The 20,725-nt window shown below is 42.2% G+C and overlaps 2 protein-coding genes across 3 annotated transcripts in view; one reads left to right on the top strand and one right to left on the bottom strand.

The window, feature by feature from the left end:
* Positions 1 to 8,406: 8,406 nt before the first annotated feature.
* On the top strand, positions 8,407 to 9,256 carry LOC134209905 (chymotrypsin-2-like). Its single transcript, XM_062685926.1, has 2 exons — positions 8,407 to 8,639; positions 8,708 to 9,256. The coding sequence occupies exons 1-2, from the start codon at positions 8,443 to 8,445 to the stop codon at positions 9,246 to 9,248; spliced, it is 738 nt and encodes a 245-aa protein (XP_062541910.1). The 5' UTR covers positions 8,407 to 8,442; the 3' UTR covers positions 9,249 to 9,256.
* LOC134209904 (retinal homeobox protein Rax) overlaps positions 9,250 to 20,725 on the bottom strand; it is a 33,258-nt gene continuing 21,782 nt past the window's right edge. For both annotated transcript variants that reach the window (XM_062685924.1, XM_062685925.1), the window contains exons 4-5: positions 10,272 to 10,359; positions 9,250 to 10,085 (exon numbers count right to left, since the gene is read on the bottom strand). In XM_062685924.1, the coding sequence (XP_062541908.1) occupies positions 9,652 to 10,085; positions 10,272 to 10,359 (522 nt within the window). In that variant the 3' untranslated portion in view covers positions 9,250 to 9,651. The remainder of the gene's footprint in view (positions 10,086 to 10,271; positions 10,360 to 20,725) is intronic.

The raw sequence follows: 20,725 nt of genomic DNA on the forward strand, positions 1-20,725 counted from the left end.
CTTTCATAGTGATGGGCGATATGCAAAGGCGCGTGATCGGGTGGTGGCCGATCAATGAAAGTATGTGCAGGTTGAGGATCAACGGCCGGTTCTTCAACTTCAGCATAATCAACGTCCATAGCTCACACTCCGGAAGCACTGATGATGATAAGGACGCATTCTACGCGCAGCTGGAACGTGAGTACGACAGCTGCCCAAGCCACGACGTCAAAATCATCATAGGAGATTTGAACGCTCAGGTTGGCCAAGAGGAGGAGTTTAGACCGACTATTGGAAAGTTCAGCGCTCACCGGCTGACGAACGAAAACGGCCTACGACTAATTGATTTCGCCGCCTCCAAGAATATGGCCATTCGCAGCACCTTCTTCCAACACAGCCTCCCGTATCGGTACACCTGGAGATCACCACTGCAGACAGAATCACAAATCGACCACGTTCTGATTGATGGACGGCACTTCTCCGACATTATCGACGTCAGGACATATCGTGGCGCTAACATCGACTCTGACCACTATCTGGTGATGGTTAAACTGCGCCCAAAACTATCCGTCATCAACAATGTTCGGTACCGACGACCGCCGCGGTACGACGTAGAGCGACTGAAGCAACCTGATGTCGCCACTGCATACGCGCAGCATCTCGAGGCAGCGTTGCCGGAAGAGGGTGAGCTCGATGGGGCCCCTCTTGAGGACTGCTGGAATACAGTCAAAGCAGCCATTAACGACGCAGCGGAGAACAACGTCGGGTATATGGGTCGAAGTCCGCGGAACGATTGGTTCGACGAAGAGTGCAGACAGATTCTGGAGGAGAAGGACGCAGCGCGGGCGGTCGCGTTGCAGCAAGGTACCCGGCGGAACGTGGAACGTTATAGACGGAAGCGGAGACAGCAGACCCGCCTTTTTCAGGAGAAGAAACGCCGCATGGAAGAAGCGGAGTGCGAGGAGATGAAAATGCTGTGCCGTTCTCAAGATACACGCAAGTTCTATCAGAAGCTCAACGCATCCCGCAAAGGCTTCGTGCCGCGATCCGAAATGTGCCGGGATAAGGATGGGAGCATATTGACGGACGAACGTGTGGTGATCGAAAGGTGAAAGCAGCACTACGAGGAACATCTGAATGGCGCTGAGAGTACAGGCAGTGAAAGTCAAGGCAGCGGAGGAGATGACAACGTCAGTTCAGCGGACGATGGAAGCCAACCAGCTCCCACCTTGAGGGAAGTTTAGGATGCCATTCAACAGCTAAAGACCAATAAAGCAGCTGGTAAGGATGGTATCGGAGCTGAGCTCATCAAAATGGGCCCGGAAAAGCTGGCCACTTGCCTGCACAAACTGATAGTCAGAATCTGGGAAACCGAACAGCTACCGGAGGAGTGGAAGGAAGGGGTTATATGCCCCATCTACAAGAAAGGCGACAAACTGGAGTGTGAGAACTTTCGAGCGATCACCATCCTTAATGCCGCCTACAAAGTGATATCCCAGATCATCTTCCGTCGTCTGTCACCATTAGTGAACGAGTTCGTGGGAAGTTATCAAGCCGGCTTCGTTGACGGCCGCTCGACAACGGACCAGATCTTTACTGTACGGCAAATCCTTCAAAAATGTCGTGAATACCATGTCCCAACGCACCATCTGTTCGTTGATTTCAAGGCGACATACGACAGTATACACCGCGTAGAGCTATGGAAAATTATGGACGAGAACAGCTTCCCTGGGAAGCTTACCAGACTGATCAAAGCAACGGTGGATGGCGTGCAAAACTGTGTGAAGATTTCTGGCGAACACTCCAGTTCGTTCGAATCGCGCCGGGGACTAAGACAAGGTGATGGAATTTCGTGCCTGTTGATCAACATTGAGCTAGAAGGTGTCATGCGGAGAGCCGGGTGTTACAGCCGGGGTACGATTTTCAACAGATCCAGTCAATTTATTTGTTTCGCGGATGACATGGACATTGTCGGCCGAACATTTGCAAAGGTGACGGAGCTGTGTACACCTGCCTGAAACGTGAAGCAACAAAAGTTGGACTGGTGGTGAATGCGTCAAAGACAAGGTACACGATTGTAGGCGGAACCAAGCGCGAAAGGGCCCGCCTGGGAAGCAGTGTTACGATAGACGGGGATACCTTCGAGGTGGTCGAGAAATTTGTCTACCTCGGATCCTTGCTAACGCGTGATAACAATGTTAGTCGTGAAATACGAAGGCGCATCATCTGTGGAAGTCGGGCCTACTACGGGCTCCAGAAGAAACTGCGGTAAAAAAAGATTCGCCACCGCACCAAATGTGTCATGTACAAGACGCTGATCAGACCGGACTCGGAGTATTCAAGAGACGGGTGCTTAGGATCATCTTTGACGGTGTGTGGCGGCGAAGAATGAACCATGAGCTCGCCCAGCTCTACGGCGAACCCAGTATCCAGAAGGAAGCTAAAGCCAGAAAGGTACAATGGGCAGGGTATGTTGCAAGAATGCCGGACAGCAACCCTGCAAGGATGGTGTTTGCTTTCGATCCAGTAGGTACGAGACGGCGTGGAGCGCAGCGGGCGAGATGGGCAGACCAGGTGCAAAACGACTTGGCGAGCGTGGGGCGTATCCGAGGATGGAGAGATGCGGCCTCGAACCGTGTATTGTGGCATCAAATTGTTGATTCAGTGTTATCTGTTTAGATGTAAACTAAATAAATGAATGAAAAAAAGTGTCTAATTTTTGTGCACATCTGTTTACCATGCATCATTTTCCATCTGATTTGAATGAAGTATTAGAGATTTTGCATAGTTTTTAGAGATAAATTAAAGTCACACAATAAAAAGTATTACCGAAAAAACGGTGTTGGTGCCTTTCTCGTGCAAAAAAAGGAATAAAAATTATGAGTGAGTGTTTGTCAGCGTGTTTTGCGCATAGAAAATAGTATTTTGGCCATAACTTCTGATCCCATAGTCCAATCTGGCCACTTTTCAATAGCAAACAATGGGACTGAATTCTCAGTCGAATGGAACTCTTCTTCTTCTTCTTCTTGGCATTACATCCCCACACTGGGACAGAGCCGCCTCGCAGCTTAGTGTTCATTAAGCACTTCCACAGTTATTAACTGCGAGGTTTCTAAGCCAGGTTACCATTTTTGCATTCGTATATCATGAGGCTAACACGATGATACTTTTATGCCCAGGGAAGTCGAGACAATTTCCAATCCGAAAATTGCCTAGACCGGCACCGAGAATCGAACCCAGCCACCCTCAGCATGGTATTGCTTTGTAGCCGCGCGTCTTACCGCACGGCTAAGGAGGGCCCCTCGAATGGAACTGGTTGCAAGTAATTCGGCCAATGCTAAGTTCCAAAAAGTGTGTCTACAAAATACACTACAAATACACACACATACATACATACACACTAACAGACATCACCTCAATTCGTCGATTGGTATAAAATACTATGGGTCTTCGAGCCTTCTATCAAAAGTTTGGTTTTAGAGTGATCATATAGCCTTTACGTATACTTAGTATACGAGAAAGGTAAAAAAAATTGCCGCCTCACAGCTCCTATCAGCATATCTACAGTTATTAACTTCGAGGTTTCTAAGCCAAGTTACCATTGTTGCATTCGTATATCATGAGGCAAACACGATGGTTCTTTTATTTCCAGGGAAGTCGAGAAAATTTCCATCCTGAAAATTGTCAAGACTAAAGTGGGAATCGAACCCAGCCACATTCAGCATGGTGTTGCATTGTAGCCATATTTTACCGCACGGCTAAGGAAGGCCTTCATGGTAAATTATTGTTTAACATAATCAATTGATTGAAATAATTTTGTGACTTGTTTTGTGATTTTAATTCTGATATTTGAACCGACATCTTGGAATCTTAAATGACGGATGCCATATATATAATTAATGATATTTCTTTGTTCATGACTTTAGTTTCAGTATGCATGCATCATTATACATTAGACCTCTTCATGTTTTCAAAAAGTATCAAAAATGCAATCGGTCAGCCCAGCATCACAATTATTATGCTAAAATAAGTCTCCTGTCAAATTTTCAGCTAATTCGGATAAAATTTCGAGGTGGCTCAAGTCGATTTAGTGTTATTGGGCTATTTTCAATTTTAGAAAAAATCTAACAAGAGATATAAACGCCGAAAATTATCGCAATAACCTCTATACGGAAGCTTTTGGTGTGCTCTACAAGTCTTGTGAACATTGCGATTCGTTCTGTTTACGTTTTGTCCATGAAAAAGTGATTTTCAAGCTATTATGTGCATAAAATCACTGTTCCCCAAAGTCGTTGTTCTGCAAAATTCTTGAGTTTATGTCAAATAATTGTTAATTTATTATATTATTATTCCTCTTTTTTCCCTGGAAATTTGAGTAATGTAATTGTTTATGTGCGATTTACCGTTTAATTCTTAAAAATCAGAAGCTGAACATTTGTAATAAATTTGCACGTTAGGATTTCTTCAAGCAAGTTGTTCGAACCAAACATAAATTAAATCATATGATATTTGATGCTTACAACAATCGACTTCCAGATTTTGTTAAATTCATCATATGTCTGCATGGTTTTAACATTGAGTGCATTGTAGTAACAAATGAAATCGAAGCTTCTTTGTTTGAACAACTTGTTTGAAGAAATCTCAGCGTGCAAATTTATGACAAATGTTCAGCTTCTGATTTTTAAGAATTTAACGGTAAATCGCACATGGGCAATTATATTACTCAAGTTTCCAGGGAAACAAGAGGAACAATAATATAATAAATTAACAATCATTTGTCATAAACTCAAGAATTTTGCAGATCAACGACCTTTGGGGGAAACAGTATTTTTATGCACTTCAAAGCTTGAAAATCACTTTAACATGGACAAAACGTGAACGGAACGAATCGCAATGTTCACAAGACTTGTAGAGCACACCAAAAGCTTCCGTATAGAGGTTGTTGCGATAGTTTTCGACGTTTATATCTCTTGTTAGATTTTTTCCAAAATTGAAAATAGCCCAAAACACTAAATCGACTTGAGCCACCTCGAAATTTTATCCGAATTAGCTGAAAATTTGACAGGAGACTTATTTTAGCATAAGAATTGTGATTCTTGGCTGATCGGTTGAATTTTTGATACTTTTTGAAAACATGAAGAGGTCTATTATACATATTAGCATTAGCATTGAGCAATTCGCACAATTTCGTAGACTATTGTACGAGAGTAGCATCACTTTCATCCGTTACCACAGGTAATGATTTGAGACTAATCACTACCTCTTAGATGAAAGCAATGCACTCTCCAATAGTCGAGATCTATCCTGGCCACGTCTTTGCAAATGCTGAGGAAGGGGAAGCATGGTTAGTTGGACACCTACTAAAGAAAGATGCAGAGAACTCTACGACCTTCCAGACAATGACACCATTGTCCGGTGACGGGATAATTACCTTGGTCGTGGTGTAGAAAAGCAGATGTATCTCTACCCATGGCTTTCTCTCGTTTGCGCCACTTCGCACGACGATTTTGGAACCATACCTGTAATTTGTAAAGAGGAATCCACGTTAGAGCGTTGCTAATCATAGGGATGATTGTTTAGATTGCTGTCAAAAGAAGCGAAAGTGCTCGACGCCACCCTCGACATCATCACCGACCATAATACCATTATTTCATTACTCAGTGATAAGTGTCTATAATTTGATCAAATTTTCCTCATCCATTCGGATGCGACGAAGCGGAACCGGTGGCAAAACGACAACGGCGTCGTCTTCGTCTTCGCCACCACCTTCATCTTCCTCATCCTTTATTATCCGCTTGAGCAAAGGATCCAAACCCCTAATTGACAGCCGGAGAGTATAACCAATTATTTGCGCCAATTATCTCGCCAGATTTTCTCCTGCGATGGCTCTGCGACACCCGATTATTATATTATTGTTCCTCTTTTTTCCCTGGAAATTTGAGTAATGTAATTGTCTATGTGCGATTTACCGTTTAATTCTTAAAAATCAGAAGCTGAACATTTGTAATAAATTTGCACGTTAGGATTTCTTCAAGCAAGTTGTTCGAACCAAACATAAATTAAATCATATGATATTTGATGCTTACAACAATCGACTTCCAAATTTTGTTAAATTCATCATATGTCTGCATGCTTTTAACATTGAGTGCATTGTAGTAACAAATGAAATCGAAGCTTCTTTGTTTGAACAACTTGTTTGAAGAAATCTCAGCGTGCAAATTTATGACAAATGTTCAGCTTCTGATTTTTAAGAATTTAACGGTAAATCGCACATGGGCAATTATATTACTCAAGTTTCCAGGGAAACAAGAGGAACAATAATATAATAAATTAACAATCATTTGTCATAAATTCAAGAATTTTGTAGAACAACGATTTTTGGGGGAAACAGTATTTTTATGCACTTCAAAGCTTGAAAATCACTTTAACATGGGCAAAACGTGAACGGAACAATGTTCACAAGACTTGTAGAGCTTCCATATAGAGGTTGTTGCGATAGTTTTCGACGTTTATATCTCTTGTTATATTTTTCCAAAATTGAAAATAGCCCAAAAACACTAAATCGACTTGAGCCACCTTGAAATTTTATCTGAATTAGCTGAAAATTTAACAGAAGACTTATTTTAGTACAAGAATTGTGATTCTTGGCTGATCGGTTGAATTTTTGATACTTTTTGAAAACATGAAGAGGTCTATTATACACATTAGCATTAGCATTGAGCAATTCGCACAATTTCGTAGACTATTGTACGAGAGTAGCATCACTTTCATCCGTTACCACAGGTAATGATTTGAGACTAATCACTACCTCTTAGATGAAAGCAATGCACTTTCCAATAGTCGAGATCTATCCTGGCCACGTCCTTGCAAATGCTGAGGAAGGGGAAGGATGGTTTGGTTAGTTGGACACCTACTTAAGAAAGATGCAGAGAACTCTACGACCTCTCATAGGTGCCACGGGAGGTTTTGGGATTGTGTGGAAGGTTATAACGGTAGGAATCGTTTTGGTAGAACGTGAAAACAGAAAGAACTAACTAGATAGAACTAAGATTGAACTAACTAAGATAGAAATACAAAGTAGGAAATGGAATTGACCCCCGGACTCCTGCTTATATAGTAGAAGGGGTAACCACTAGACCACCGAGCTCGTCTTGCATGCATCATTATACATATTATGGCCCAACTTACTTATTTTCGTTAAATAAATCGGAATTATTAGTGACAAATGTCATTTCCACTCTGATTTCTTTTGGGCAATGTGCAGATTTTATTTGGAAAAATCCTTATTGCCCATGAGCCATTTTTATTTTCATCCGAAATGAAAACGCATTATGAATTAATTCAGTCACCTTTCGCTGAGCTGCCATGACTGCACAGCTATTTAACGACATCAACTGATCAAGTATACCCTGCGACCATGATTTCCGACAAGCACCTTATGCCACAGAATTTCAATACCAATTATGAAGTAAGAAATGAACAAAACTTCATTAATGCATTGGCAATGAATCTATACCCTGAAGTGACCTCGCATTCCATTGAGTTTCGAGCACCCATTAAAAGCAATTATTCCCTCACTTTGTCATCTGTTCAATTTTAAACCAGTTCCGCAACCTAACAGTAGTGGGCAAATGTACAAATGGGAAATTAATTTGCTACGTAACTTACGAACGGTAGTACGAAATTGACCCTCGTCGATGCGAAACGAGTCCCTTGCCATTAATTCGCGTACCAAACATATGAATGAAAGGGTTCCTAGTTAGTGCGGTCTGTAGGAAGATGGATTTGCAATTCAGAATTACACTGATTCGAGTTCGTCATTTAGGCTGGTTACGGTTCAGGAGCAATGTTGACTGTTGCAGATTATAAAAACATTGTGAAATGACATGACGAACGTACTGAAGTTGAAAGCCATCAATTTCCCAGTAGAAACGTAGTGCTGACTGCTGGGAGATTGGTGAAAATTCTGGGCTAAGGTGAAAATTCATTATATGAGAACAGTTTTCCATGAATTGAAATCTTGACAGCTCTGGTAACAATCGCCCGAGCGTTGCGCGTCAAGAAGCTCGGTTGTTAATTGAGTCGGGATGCATTTGTAGAGCAAATTTATTGAATCGATTCGTTTGTTCTGAGGGAGGAGGACCCCTTTTTCGGAAGTGTTTTTTTCTGCAACTTCAAACAGTACACATGACTGCCTCGACGACGACGACGTCATCGACGCCGTGGATGAATGGTGAACAAATGCGACTAATACAGTCTAATCACCGGCTCGAGACTTTCGTCGACAAGAGGGTAAGGGATTAATTTTTCAAGTGGTCGTTGAGAGGATATTCAATTTTATCAGCAGATTTCACGACTCGTTTGGGTGAATATGAGTATAAATACGAAGCGGTGATTGAAGCAAAGTCATCAAGCGAGAATCGGCACCAGTTGGGAACAATAAGGAATCAAGTAGCCGAAACGATGAAGGTGTTCGTCTTGTTGGTAGCCGCTTTGGTTGGGTTCGCCCAGGCCGTTGTCGATGGGGAGTTCGCCGAAAAAGGACAGTTCCCGTATCAGGTGGCGCTTACCAAGAAAGGAAAGCTGCACTGCGGAGGGGTGTTGGTTCATGAGCGATTCGTACTGACGGCTGCGAACTGTTTGTTTGATGGCGAGAATCAGTAAGTATGGGCTATGGAAGTTTTGTGCAACGTTTGGTTTTGATTGAAAACTTTTTTTTAATTTTTAGGGTTTCTGAAAAGGCACTGCGAGTTTTCTTCGGCAGCGAACGATTGTCGCTTGGTGGACAATATCGCAACGTGAAGTCATTCAAAGTTCACGAGCAGTTTGACCGTGGAACTTTCCGGTACGATTTAGCTTTACTGGAACTGAGCAAGCCCGCCAAACTCAGCGAATCAGTCGCTGCCGCGGCGGTATATGGAACGTCATTCACGTCAGATGAATTAGTTACCTTCTCAGGCTGGGGACGTACCGCGGACAACGAAAACACTGTATATAAGCTGAAGTATAATACGTTAACTGCATTAACTTCCGAGGAATGTGAAAGCTACTTGGGTGAAGCTTTCTATGAGGGCGCCTTGTGCTTCCGCAGCACGGAGGGCACCGGAAGTGCTTGCTTTGGAGACTACGGTGGACCGGCAGTGGTTGAAAATACTGTCGTTGGAGTTGCGAGCTACACCTTCGGAGGCACTTGCGGGAACGAAAGCCCAGACGTGTTTGTAGATGCCGGATTCTTCCATGACTGGGTCGAACAAAATCTTGCTAACTAAATGTGTTCAAATGCTTTATTTTTTGCGCTATTCCACTTAATATATTAATTAATATTTACACGATTTCCTGTTGTACTCAATCAATCGAACAAACAAAACTGCGACTATGGTCAATCTAATACTGCTAGCATGTTTACTCATATCTTCTATCACTAGCTTGACAGCATTCGTCTTACCCTAGGCTTTCGGTACATGTAAGGGAGTGTAAAATTCTCAAAGTCTGGCAGCACTGGTTCTTTGGCAATGCAGACTAGAACGGTTAACTATCGGGACACTGCCGTGTCCGACCCGATATGCTCCAGCTTTGAGAACCCCTTTCTGCTACAAACCGATTCATTCCAATAAGTTAACAATAAATATTGCATCTCGTGAGTGCTCATTCGCTACCTAACAACCTGATTGATTATTTTTCTGCTACACTTTCTTTGCTGGTGTTGACACTGTTGCTGCCCACGCTGAGATTGCTGCTTGCGCTGCTCGAACTACTACTACTGCTGCTACTGCTACTTGTATTGCTAACCCCGACCCCACCAGTCGCCGTCTCATTCGGACTCTCCTTGGGACTGACCGGCGGACTTAATCGGGTATTGATGCTGAGGTTCTGAGGGTAGGCTGCAGCGCCGAGCAATGAGTTCAATCCCATGTATTGGGACAGAAACGAGTGGAAGTGCGGGATCTTGTAGCTTGGGACCATGTTGGGATGGATCAGAGGGTGCCCGGAGCCCGGAATCAGCGTTGGATGCAATCCGAAATTGGCCGACCAGAACTCCGCCGGCGGAAGACTTGGATGAGCCAACTGATGCGGCAACGGGAGACCCAGCGGGAATTCAGGCATACCTGCAGATGAAGATGAGAAATAGGGTGATTAGTTTGCGTTGACAGGAAGTTGTCCACGTGTATTGATAAGATCTACCCCAGAGGAGTTGATCGGGTTTTAATTGTTGGTTCGAAGGTGGGAACAAGCAACACCTTTCGGACAGTTGGTCAAACAATGACACCATTGTCCGGTGACGGGATAATTACCTTGGTCGTGGTGTAGAAAAGCAGATGTATCTCTACCCATGGCTTTCTCTCGTTTGCGCCACTTCGCACGACGATTTTGGAACCATACCTGTAATTTGTAAAGAGGAATCCACGTTAGAGCGTTGCTAATCATAGGGATGATTGTTTAGATTGCTGTCAAAAGAAGCGAAAGTGCTCGACGCCACCCTCGACATCATCACCGACCATAATACCATTATTTCATTACTCAGTGATAAGTGTCTATAATTTGATCAAATTTTCCTCGTCCATTCGGATGCGACGAAGCGGAACCGGTGGCAAAACGACAACGGCGTCGTCTTCGTCTTCGCCACCACCTTCATCTTCCTCATCCTTTATTATCCGCTTGAGCAAAGGATCCAAACCCCTAATTGACAGCCGGAGAGTATAACCAATTATTTGCGCCAATTATCTCGCCAGATTTTCTCCTGCGATGGCTCTGCGACAACCGACTGGATTCAGTCTGGTCGCCGGCAATGGGCGTCACGAGATTCGGGAAAGAGAGTTCTTTTTTTCCTTCCTACTGAATGTTGAGGAAGCGGGCCCGGAAACCGGATATGGATCGACGATGGTGATGCGAATTTAGGTTATTATTCTGCAAGGGTGATGCTAGCAGCTAAGCATTTATTGCAACATAGAGTTGAGTTTGCAAGCTTCTTTGCTCAATACATCAATTGTTAATATTTTTAAATTAAAAAACCAAGAAATCGATTTTTCTGTTATACATATTTTTCAAACAAATTTGAGTAATATCCTTAATCCAAAATAACTGGATTGCCACACATCATTCATATGTATGACTTAATTAACGTATCGTAAAAACATTCGCTTCGTTGTTCTTCACTCTCACTTACTTACGCAATAAAAACCGTAGAAGCAAGATTTTATCAAGTGATAATATTAAAGACATGTAAAACTTTCCCGTTTACCAGACGTCGACATCCAACCACAATGGCAAATTCCTGATTGACAACTCAATCCATCAGCCACTCTGCTGCCGCCGCCGCTCCTCTTATTTTCCCAAAATGCTCATTTCACACCAGTCATTCACCCATACCACTTTTCTGGACCATAACGGCGAAATCCATCGGGCTGACAAATCCGTAGAGCTGGCAACAGAACCCGAGTCGTTTCCTTCGCGTCGTTGAGAACATCGAGTTACGGTGCATGCAATAAACATCGGCTAATCCCTGATCCGTTCACTGCCCGTCGCCGTCACACCGCGTGTCTACCTCCACGGCATACGTAGGCTAGGCACCAAATAGAGGCCAGAATCGTAAAATTCGAAATTCAAATATTGTCAACCCCCTTCAGTCGTCACTCCCGGTGCGGCCGGGCGCAATGACAAACTACCATCGAGGGAAAGGACGCGGTGCGGCGTGAATTGCGTACCTAGTGCGAGTACAAAGCGTCGTTGTTCGCCACCGCCAGAAACAGCGTGGAAGGGGAATGCTGGCAGCGGCACAATAGCGCGAAAGCGATAATAGACCTCGAACGCATGTACATTGTATTAATTTTAATTGTAATATGAAATTAATCGCTTTTAATATACTTATAATAAACATTTTTCACAAGCTTGGTCAGGCTTGCTGGCTGTTGGCTCCATTCGCACACTCCGTCGTTGACGATTTCGTCACAGGCGAGGTGGGAACGAACCGAGAGCACTATCGAGCCCGAAGGGATTTTTGTAATGTGAGAACACCGCTTACAAAAAGGGGTCGACGACGTCGTCACCTGGGAGAACGGTGGCTGAGCCCGAATTTGAATCACAATACCACCGCACCGCGATCGCGAAGAATGTTTCCAAATTCACGGTCTTGGCAGTGGGCAACGATTTGCATAATTTTCCTTCGCTAATTAGCACGCGGGAAAAGATTAATTGGATAGGATGTTTTGGTGTTGATTGCCCGATTATGCATGCTTCTTGATTGAGACATGCCCTCTGTCTGTCGGGGAAGCATCCGTGACTCATCCGGGGCTCGGTCGACGCGACGCGACGGCGGCGGCGTGAAGCGAGCTTGCGGTTGCTGCGACGTGATTCGGTGTTTAATCGAATCAAATCGCACCACATCGATAATGGCGATGTGTCCTGAAACGTGTAATTTTACAATATTGCAGGCCAATTGACTACTGGAGGATTACGTTCATTAGGCGTCGATTGTGTTGCGATTCGGTCCCCCCCATTTTCCAATTATGCAATTAACTGTCGATTATTGCGAGCGATATTTTGACAACCCAACGAAATGGGGATGTTCCTAATTACAATAACTTTCTGCGGAATCTGATAAAATTATTTAAATGAAAATAATGGTTTGCGAACCAGAGGTTTCCAAACATTTTTCGGTTGGGTATTTTTAATAGATACAGTGGACTCTTTACCTATGTCCTATTACTCGATATCTCTCCCTCACTCTAACTTTCACCTACTCAGTGACTGAGTAAAATCGTATTGCCCTCTCTTTTCTTCGCACGAAAATTTTACTCAATTTATGTCAAAAGCAGGACTATTCATAGTTTTGAGTAGTTCCGCTTTTAATAGAAATTGAGTAAAATTTTCGTGGGAAAAAAAGAAAGGGCAATTCAATTTTACTCAATCACTGAGTAGGTGAAAGTTAAAGTGCTATGTCGATGGCTGCACAAGTCCCTTCAATCTATGTACATACACTTTAGCTTCCTACATATCGATAACCTTCCTATCTTCGTATCTCTCTATCTCGACGTGTTCTGGTCATATTTTATTCAGGATTCTTTCTCCATATGTTGATACATATATTAAAATTTTTATGTTACCAAACCACCTTGGGGCAAAAGCAAACACACCAAAAGTCGTGGGTGTTCCTATACTGCCGCTAACCGCAAGTCGAGCACATCTTTATATGGAGTCCCATATACAGATGTGCTCGACTTGCGGTTAGCGGCAGTATAGTAGTAGTCATGTAGTTTTAAGACATTCTACAGATTAAACATAGCAACCCACATTGTTGTTCAATTAGGGAAACTGTAATTATGCGAAACAAACAAAAAATGCTTAGGGATATCCTCAAAATCGGTAATTTAATCAGAGACCGGCGGAGTGGAAAACTGTCGAAATGGCAACGTGTGAAATCGAGAAAATATAACTGGCAGCACTTGAACTTTTTGCTTTCTTCTTATAAATGCAAAATATAAACAAGTCGAATTTGACGGTTCGATTGGAAACAAGATGGCGTCATTGCCGATCTCTTATTGTAGTATTTCTAATTTAAACACCTTATTTGGTCAGGGTTTTGCCAAACCGCACCAAGCGGTTTATTGACTAACTTGTGTTATTTTGTTCGTAAAAGGAAAACGAAACCATTTCATATCAAGTGTTGTAGGATATTCTCAGTTCTGGGGTTGATGTATATCAATTAAATCTACTATCCTAAGTCTTGGGCAGAAAAATGTATATTTTTTGTTGGCGCTTGGTTTGTTTCTGGCCTTTGCATCAATAGATGCGTTAGTGTTCCAATAGTGACTTTGAAAGTGAAAAGTGTTGCAAGTAACCCCTTCTGACGGTACCAATTGTTGGAGGAATGGTTCTAGGCAGCAACGATGGATTGCCTTGAGCTATTGAATTCTCTCTCAAGGTAAGTGAAATACAGTATTCATAAGGAGTAAGCTATAAAATAATAATGCCGTTTGCTTATATTCTTTATTTTTATTTCAATACATTAATGATGGTAAGCACGGCCGAGGATTTAACACCGATTAAGGAAAATCTTGGATTAAAGTTAATACCGGTATTGAACTCATCGCAGTAAGCATCTGTAGTAGATAAGATCAGGTCTATAAAGTATCGAACATAGACCCGCTGAGTGAGATCCTACCGACTGCGCCATTGTCGTGACCTAGACGAGGTTACTAGGCTTGTCCGTTCGTCGCAACAATACTACTTAGCAAACTGATCCGCTCTCCGCTTTTGACACAATCATTCGACATGTTTCAAAATAAGGTAGCTTGCTACCCATTCGAAAGATATTCATACCAAAAGAGCGTATTCAAATTACAAAAATCAACTGATTGCCAATACCACAATGCAGTACAGTGAATCATTTTTTTAGATACTTTATAGACCAGATCTTATCTACTACAGCATTGAACTGACATTGAGTGCAAAAACGCAGCCACTGTTTTGCAAATTACACAACATGTATGAATGTATACGTGAAAGAATTTCAGTATAAATTTAAGCATAACTTCTCACAAAGTTCAACCCATAAAAAAATATGTTTAGGTATCATTCCTGAACTCATGTTTTATTTGCAAAAATGTATAATCAGAATGAAAGGAATTTTCCATGATTTGTGTTATTGAGATAGACATGATAGAGGTGGAAGTAGGAATACGAGCATAGAATTCTTTTGAAAACTCGGAATTTTTCAAGGAACTTTTGGACTATTACGCTAGAATGTTTAAACTGTTTGTTTTAGTTGGGGCTATATCAAAAATTTTGCATTTTTCTCATTAAATTTTTCAAGAAGGATTTTTGTGGGCTCCGATTCTAAGGACGGTTTATGGAATGCTTGGGATTTTTGTAGAACGAATTATTTCCATGTAAGTTTGGACCTTATTAGATTTTAATCAACATTGTTTCAATTGGGATGTGATACCAGAAGGAATTACCAACAGATATAGATGTTATCAAACTATCAGAAAACTTAAACATTTCGTCAGTTCCTAATTGTCTTAAATAAGGTAAGCACTGCCACCTTTCTTAAGGAATCATGAAATCGAATATACCACCACATTGGATATCACTGTTCTGGATTCTACGTATCGACTCTTTGTTGGTAGGTATCTACAGTGACCTGCATAATAAAAAGCCCACTTGCCGTTTTTCATACAAAATGGTTATCTTTGGACATCTAGATCTCGATTGTGTGTTAACCAATTTTGCTGAAAATTTGACCAGAGCTCAGATATAACCTGAATTTTACCACACCTAAGTTTCGACCATATTGATTCATATTGCGGTAATACCAAAATGATTTTTTTGGCAAAAATTTATTTTTTCAATACCTTGAATTTTATCACCGGTCACTGTATGTCACTTATGGTACTGGCTTCTGCAATTTATATCAATTCTTACTGGCATTTGAGATCCTTTTCATTGGTAAAATCGAGTAACATCCACAAACACTTGGGAATGAACATCTCAATGCATGTGGTTTTTGTAAGGTCTAATGGAAATCCTCTACTATTTCATTAAATTTAGTTTTGAGTTAAAACATCATTTAAACAATTCTGATATTTTATACATTACCCAGCAATAATTTGAGGGATTTTTTGAATGAACAGCAAGATATTGAAAGAATTTTAGAAAATCACAGCACACATCCAGAAAATTATCAGCAGCAATTCCAAAAATCTTTGCAATAAGGCAATACTTCCAAAGGATAGCAGCACTTCCAAAGGATGGAAATGTCCAGAACTTAGAAAAAAATCAGAAGAGCTCTCTGAAAGATTTTCTAGAGCTCCCAAAACAATTTTCCAGAACTCCCAGAAGGATTATCGAGAACTAAAAAAAATCTTCACAACTTCCAGAATTATTCTCCAGAGCTCCCCGAATAAATCACCACGATTCTTCTGAACTTATAGAAGATTCCCCAAAACTCGCAGAAAGTTTTTCCAGAACTTCTAGAATAATACTCCAGAACTCCCAACCAGTGTTGGTAGAATCTCAAATTCTCAAATCTTATCAGCAGTTCAAATCATGCCTGAGGCAGAGAATCGCTCATGATTTGATCGCAAATTGCATCATTGCATGATTTTTCCGCGTTCTTCATTGATGAATTCATTGAATTAACTTTTTTGTTTTAAAACAATGGCTAATAAATCCATATGTGAACAAGATATACGCCTCGATTGCGTTTTGACACTTTTTTAAGCGAAATAATTTTTAGGCGAGTTAGCGAAGCTATGCGATTCTGTCCGAGAAACTCAAGCGCGATGTTCTCTCCTCCAGAATAGCAAGCGAGTTGGTTCATGCATGAAGCCTCGATGATTGAGACATGAGTATGATGTAATCTCTAGAATTCCCAGAAAGATTCTCCAGAACCCAAAAAAAAAAATCTTCGCAACTTCCAGAAGGATTCTTCAGAACTCCCAGAGAAATTCTCCAAAGCTCCCGAAATTATTCTCCAAAGCTCTGCAGTACTGTCAGAAGGATTTTCCAGTGCACCAAAAAAAAAATCTCCACGACTTCCAGAAGGATTCTCCAGAACTACCAAAAGGATTCTCCAAAACTTCCAGAAGGATTCTCCAGAACTCCAAGAAAATTTTTCCAGAACTCCCAGAAGAATTTTCCAGAACTCCCAGCCGAAATCTCCACACACTCAGTTCAGCTGATTGCTCGGTTCGTCGTAATCGTCCGTTGATTCAGCCAATATTTCAGCAAACGAACCTAAATCGAGGTTTTCACAGCCGAGATCGTTGAAAAAAAATAAGTGTGCAGAATTCCCAAAAAGATTCTACAGAATCCCAGAAAGATTGTCCTGAACCCAAAAAAAAAATATTCACAACAACATTTCACTCCAAGAGTGATTCTCCAGAACTCTCAGAAGGATTCTCCAGAACTTCAAGAAGGATTTTCCAGAACTCCCAGAAGGAGAACTGCAGAGCTCCTAGAAAGCTTCTTCATATCTCCCTGAAGAAATATCCAGAACTCCCAGAAGAACTGTGTTGAATTTAATCCAATTATTGACAATAAAGCACATTAATTAAGATTGAAAAAACAGCTCCCAGAAGAAAACTCCAGAACTCCCGGAAGAAATCTCCAGAGCTCCGAGAAGAATTTTTGTTCCTGAAATCTGAGAAGACATTTCTAGAACTGCAAGAAGGATTTTCCAGAGCTCTCAGTACTTCATAGCTCTCAGAAGGTTTCTTCAGAACTCCCAGAAGAAATCTCCAAGAATTCTAAAACAGATTTTTCAGAACTCTCAGAAGGATTATTCGGAGCTCCCAGAGGGATTCTTCAGAATTGTCAGAGAAAAAGTCCCAGAAGGATTTTCAGAACTTCCAGAAGAAATCTCAAGTACTCCGAAAAATGTTTTCCAGAACTCCCAGAAGGACTCTCCAGAACACTAAAAAAATCCACAACTTCTCCAGAACTATCAGAGAAATTGTCCAAAATTTCTAGAGAGCACTTAAATAAGTCCAAATAAATTTAGTAGCTCCCCTACATGAGTATTTTCGTGATCTTCCAATTGAATTATCCACAACTGCCAGAAGAATTTGTAACCTGCTCCTTTGCTTGATGAATGTGGCAGATGACTATTTCTCCGTGGATCGAGCATCTTGTTGAGCTCTCAGCCTTACCAATCAACAAAGGGGTTGTAGTTTAATGTTGACATGTCAAATCACCACACTCAAAAACAACGATACAACAGAACACTTTTAAGAAATCGAATGTAATCAAGCGTCATTCGATTGCGCCACATGCTCCATGAGTGCTCCGCTGGGCGCAAGCTACTAAGACATATATAGGCGAACTCAATATCACCCAATCATTATCGCACACTTCCAACAAGCAGGATTCACCTACTCAATTGCCATAAAATTGCGCACCTTTAAACAAGAACCCGATCTTACAACTCACTCTCTGATAAGAGATATCATCTTGTTTTGACCTCTGACCCACTAAAGTGAAGTGTCTTTCTCAGCATACAGAAGGTTAAATGGGAAATATGTAGTTCCGATGTGGCAGGAGTAGATTAAAGTTCTTGAGATCGGTAAGAGACTGATTAGATGAGTTTCACCATAACCCGAAAAATGTAGTGCAATTGTCGTCTTGCTAATGTTTTATTTCGATGCCTATCATAGGTCTTTCTTCTACACCATGGTGCAATAGCATGCAGAAGGTGATGTTGTGGTGCGAGTTCGCCAATGGCATGTCAAGCAGCGAGGTGGCCGGTACGGCACCGGTAGTCTTTCTCTTTCTCATGTGTCCGGACACGGTCGTGTGCCTAGCAGTCGCCGTGGGATAGACGAAAACACACGCACTACACTACAACAAAACCCTAGGATAAGTCAAACATAGGCTAAGTTCATCAATAAATGTAAGTACACTCTATATGATCACCCCCATTTTTCTGTGAAACTAGAATGTCTCTTTTGAGTTGGAATGGCTCGATTATTCGTGGGGTGGTTCTGCTTTTCTCGAACCTAGTTGGTGCTGCGAATCAGGTATCTGGATCGTGGGATCAGTACCAGTGGCATCCATTCTAAATTACATAATTCTTTGTCTCCGAGTCTCATGCGCCCCCTTGGACTGGGGTCCGAGGGGTGGTTGACAAATTTTCCAGAACTGAGGTGACTGGGCACCAAAGTAACTTTTGCTCGCAAAGTCGCAAACAACTGGATAAGGTTATGAGAGCAGATGGCTTCATTTCCACCGCCAGTATGCAAAGTGGCGTATAAACCGAACGGACCTGTGTACGCCTTCGATGTGAACCCTTTGACTCAAGTTACTGTTCGCGGACGCCAATAAGAATATACCAAGTCAATATACATATGCATAGCTGGTCAATATACCAAGTTATGCATCTTATCGGCGGAATAGTGCATTAGGTGCTTCGATTCTGGGGTAAGGTTCTGGAACCTTGTGATAAGGCACCTAAGAGTATTATCTGTGCCAGTAGGAATCAAGACCGCAACCATGTTATGGATAGACCTAAGGCCGTCCCTTATTTTGCAAAAGTGCGAAATGTTATGGTTTCGTAGCTGAAAAATTAAACCCCAAAAATGTTCAGGCCGGAAGGTGGACGCCAAGTGGTCCCTCAACGGACATGAAGCAATAGAAGTGGAGATCACCCTGCCTACAGTGTCGAGCACGCTGCTCTAATGTAAGCGCCATAGGTATCGATATGCTGTCCACTAGTAATGGACTTTCAGCTTTCAGCAACCCCGACGTTTCATCTCTCATGAAATTTTTTTTACATTGGAAGGCTACAGCAATTTACAGCTTGTAGATGAATATTTTCACATACCACAGCATTATAGCTTGAGTTGTTTGCAGAATTTACGTTATAGCTCAGTGTCCTAAAACTTACTGCTGATATTAATTAATTTGAGTCTTATTACCTGGAAGCTGCTCAGAAAAAGTTCGAAACTCACTTGTGGCTCATAAGTGAAGAACCTGTCTGTGAAGAAGATTGTTGAAGCTATTAGAACAAGAAATGGCAATGATGGCAGAGCTGAACACTCAACGATTTCCAGGACTTGCTACTAAACACAGCATTGAAAATTTTTGGGGTTTCATTTTTCAATAATATAACTTTTGCAAAATAAGGGACGGCTTAGTGGACCTATGTGTTCTTTCGGTAGTGGCAACAAGAAGACGCCGTGCAAGTAACACGTGTGTCCGGAAACTGGGTAGCTGACGGATCTACGATGGCGATGAGTTGCACAACGGGCAGGAACACACACCCGCCAAGGGTGTTGCCATAGCTAAGATTAATGAGGTGTTGTATTGCAGCTGCTATGCCCCACCACAGTGGCCAATAGAACAGTTCAACCAGATAGTCGGTAGGCTATCGTCCGACCTAGTAGTTTGAAAACCAATTGTCATCGCTGGCAAAGGATGCAACGAAGGAAGCAAGTTAAGAGCGGAACGCCATGAGGTGCTTCTGGCACTGAAACTTTCCCTTAAGACGGCCATTAGTAGCAAAAAGAGTGCGTGTTTTCACGACCTATGCCCGCGGATCAATGCAAATCCTTGGGCTTCCAGAATTGTAATGGCCAAGACCAAAGGGAGCTCTCCACCGCACGAACGGTCTCCTGAGAGGATGGCTTGAATTGTGAGTGCAGCCGAAATGTTGGCACTGGTGACGAACAAGGTCCCAACAAGGTGAGGCTATGGACGGCTTGTGTAGTAAGTAGTTTGGATTTCGTAAGGATCCGAGGTAGTGATCCAATGTCATCGAAAATGTACAACACAGTCGTGACGCTCGATCTCAGCAATGTATTCAATAGCGCAAGATGGGGGTGCCATTGCGCTCTCGTTACTTGTACATCTGTACACAATTTTGGAAAGCTACTTGCAAGTGCTATGGAACCTTATGTATAGCGATACTCTGATGCTCAAGTTTCCTCGTGATTTTAACAGATGACATAACGACATCTGCTTCGCAGATGACATAACGCTGAACGTTTACAGAGAGTCTATCGTCGAAGTCGAACTAAACTGGGATTCACGCGATCAACATTGTGGCGGAATGGATGAGCAGTAAACAGTCACAACTAACTAATCATAAGACGGAGGTGGTCGTCGTTAACAGCCCTAAGTCGGTATAAGAGGCAGCGATCAACGTGGGTGCCTTCGAGAACACTTCAAGGCGGGACCTGAAGCTATTGTGGGTAACGATCGACGATAAGCTGAGCTTCGACAGCCTTCGGGAATCGGACAACTATTCGAC

Source organism: Armigeres subalbatus, chromosome 2, assembly GCF_024139115.2.
Source record: "Armigeres subalbatus isolate Guangzhou_Male chromosome 2, GZ_Asu_2, whole genome shotgun sequence".
NCBI lineage: Eukaryota > Metazoa > Arthropoda > Insecta > Diptera > Culicidae > Armigeres > Armigeres subalbatus.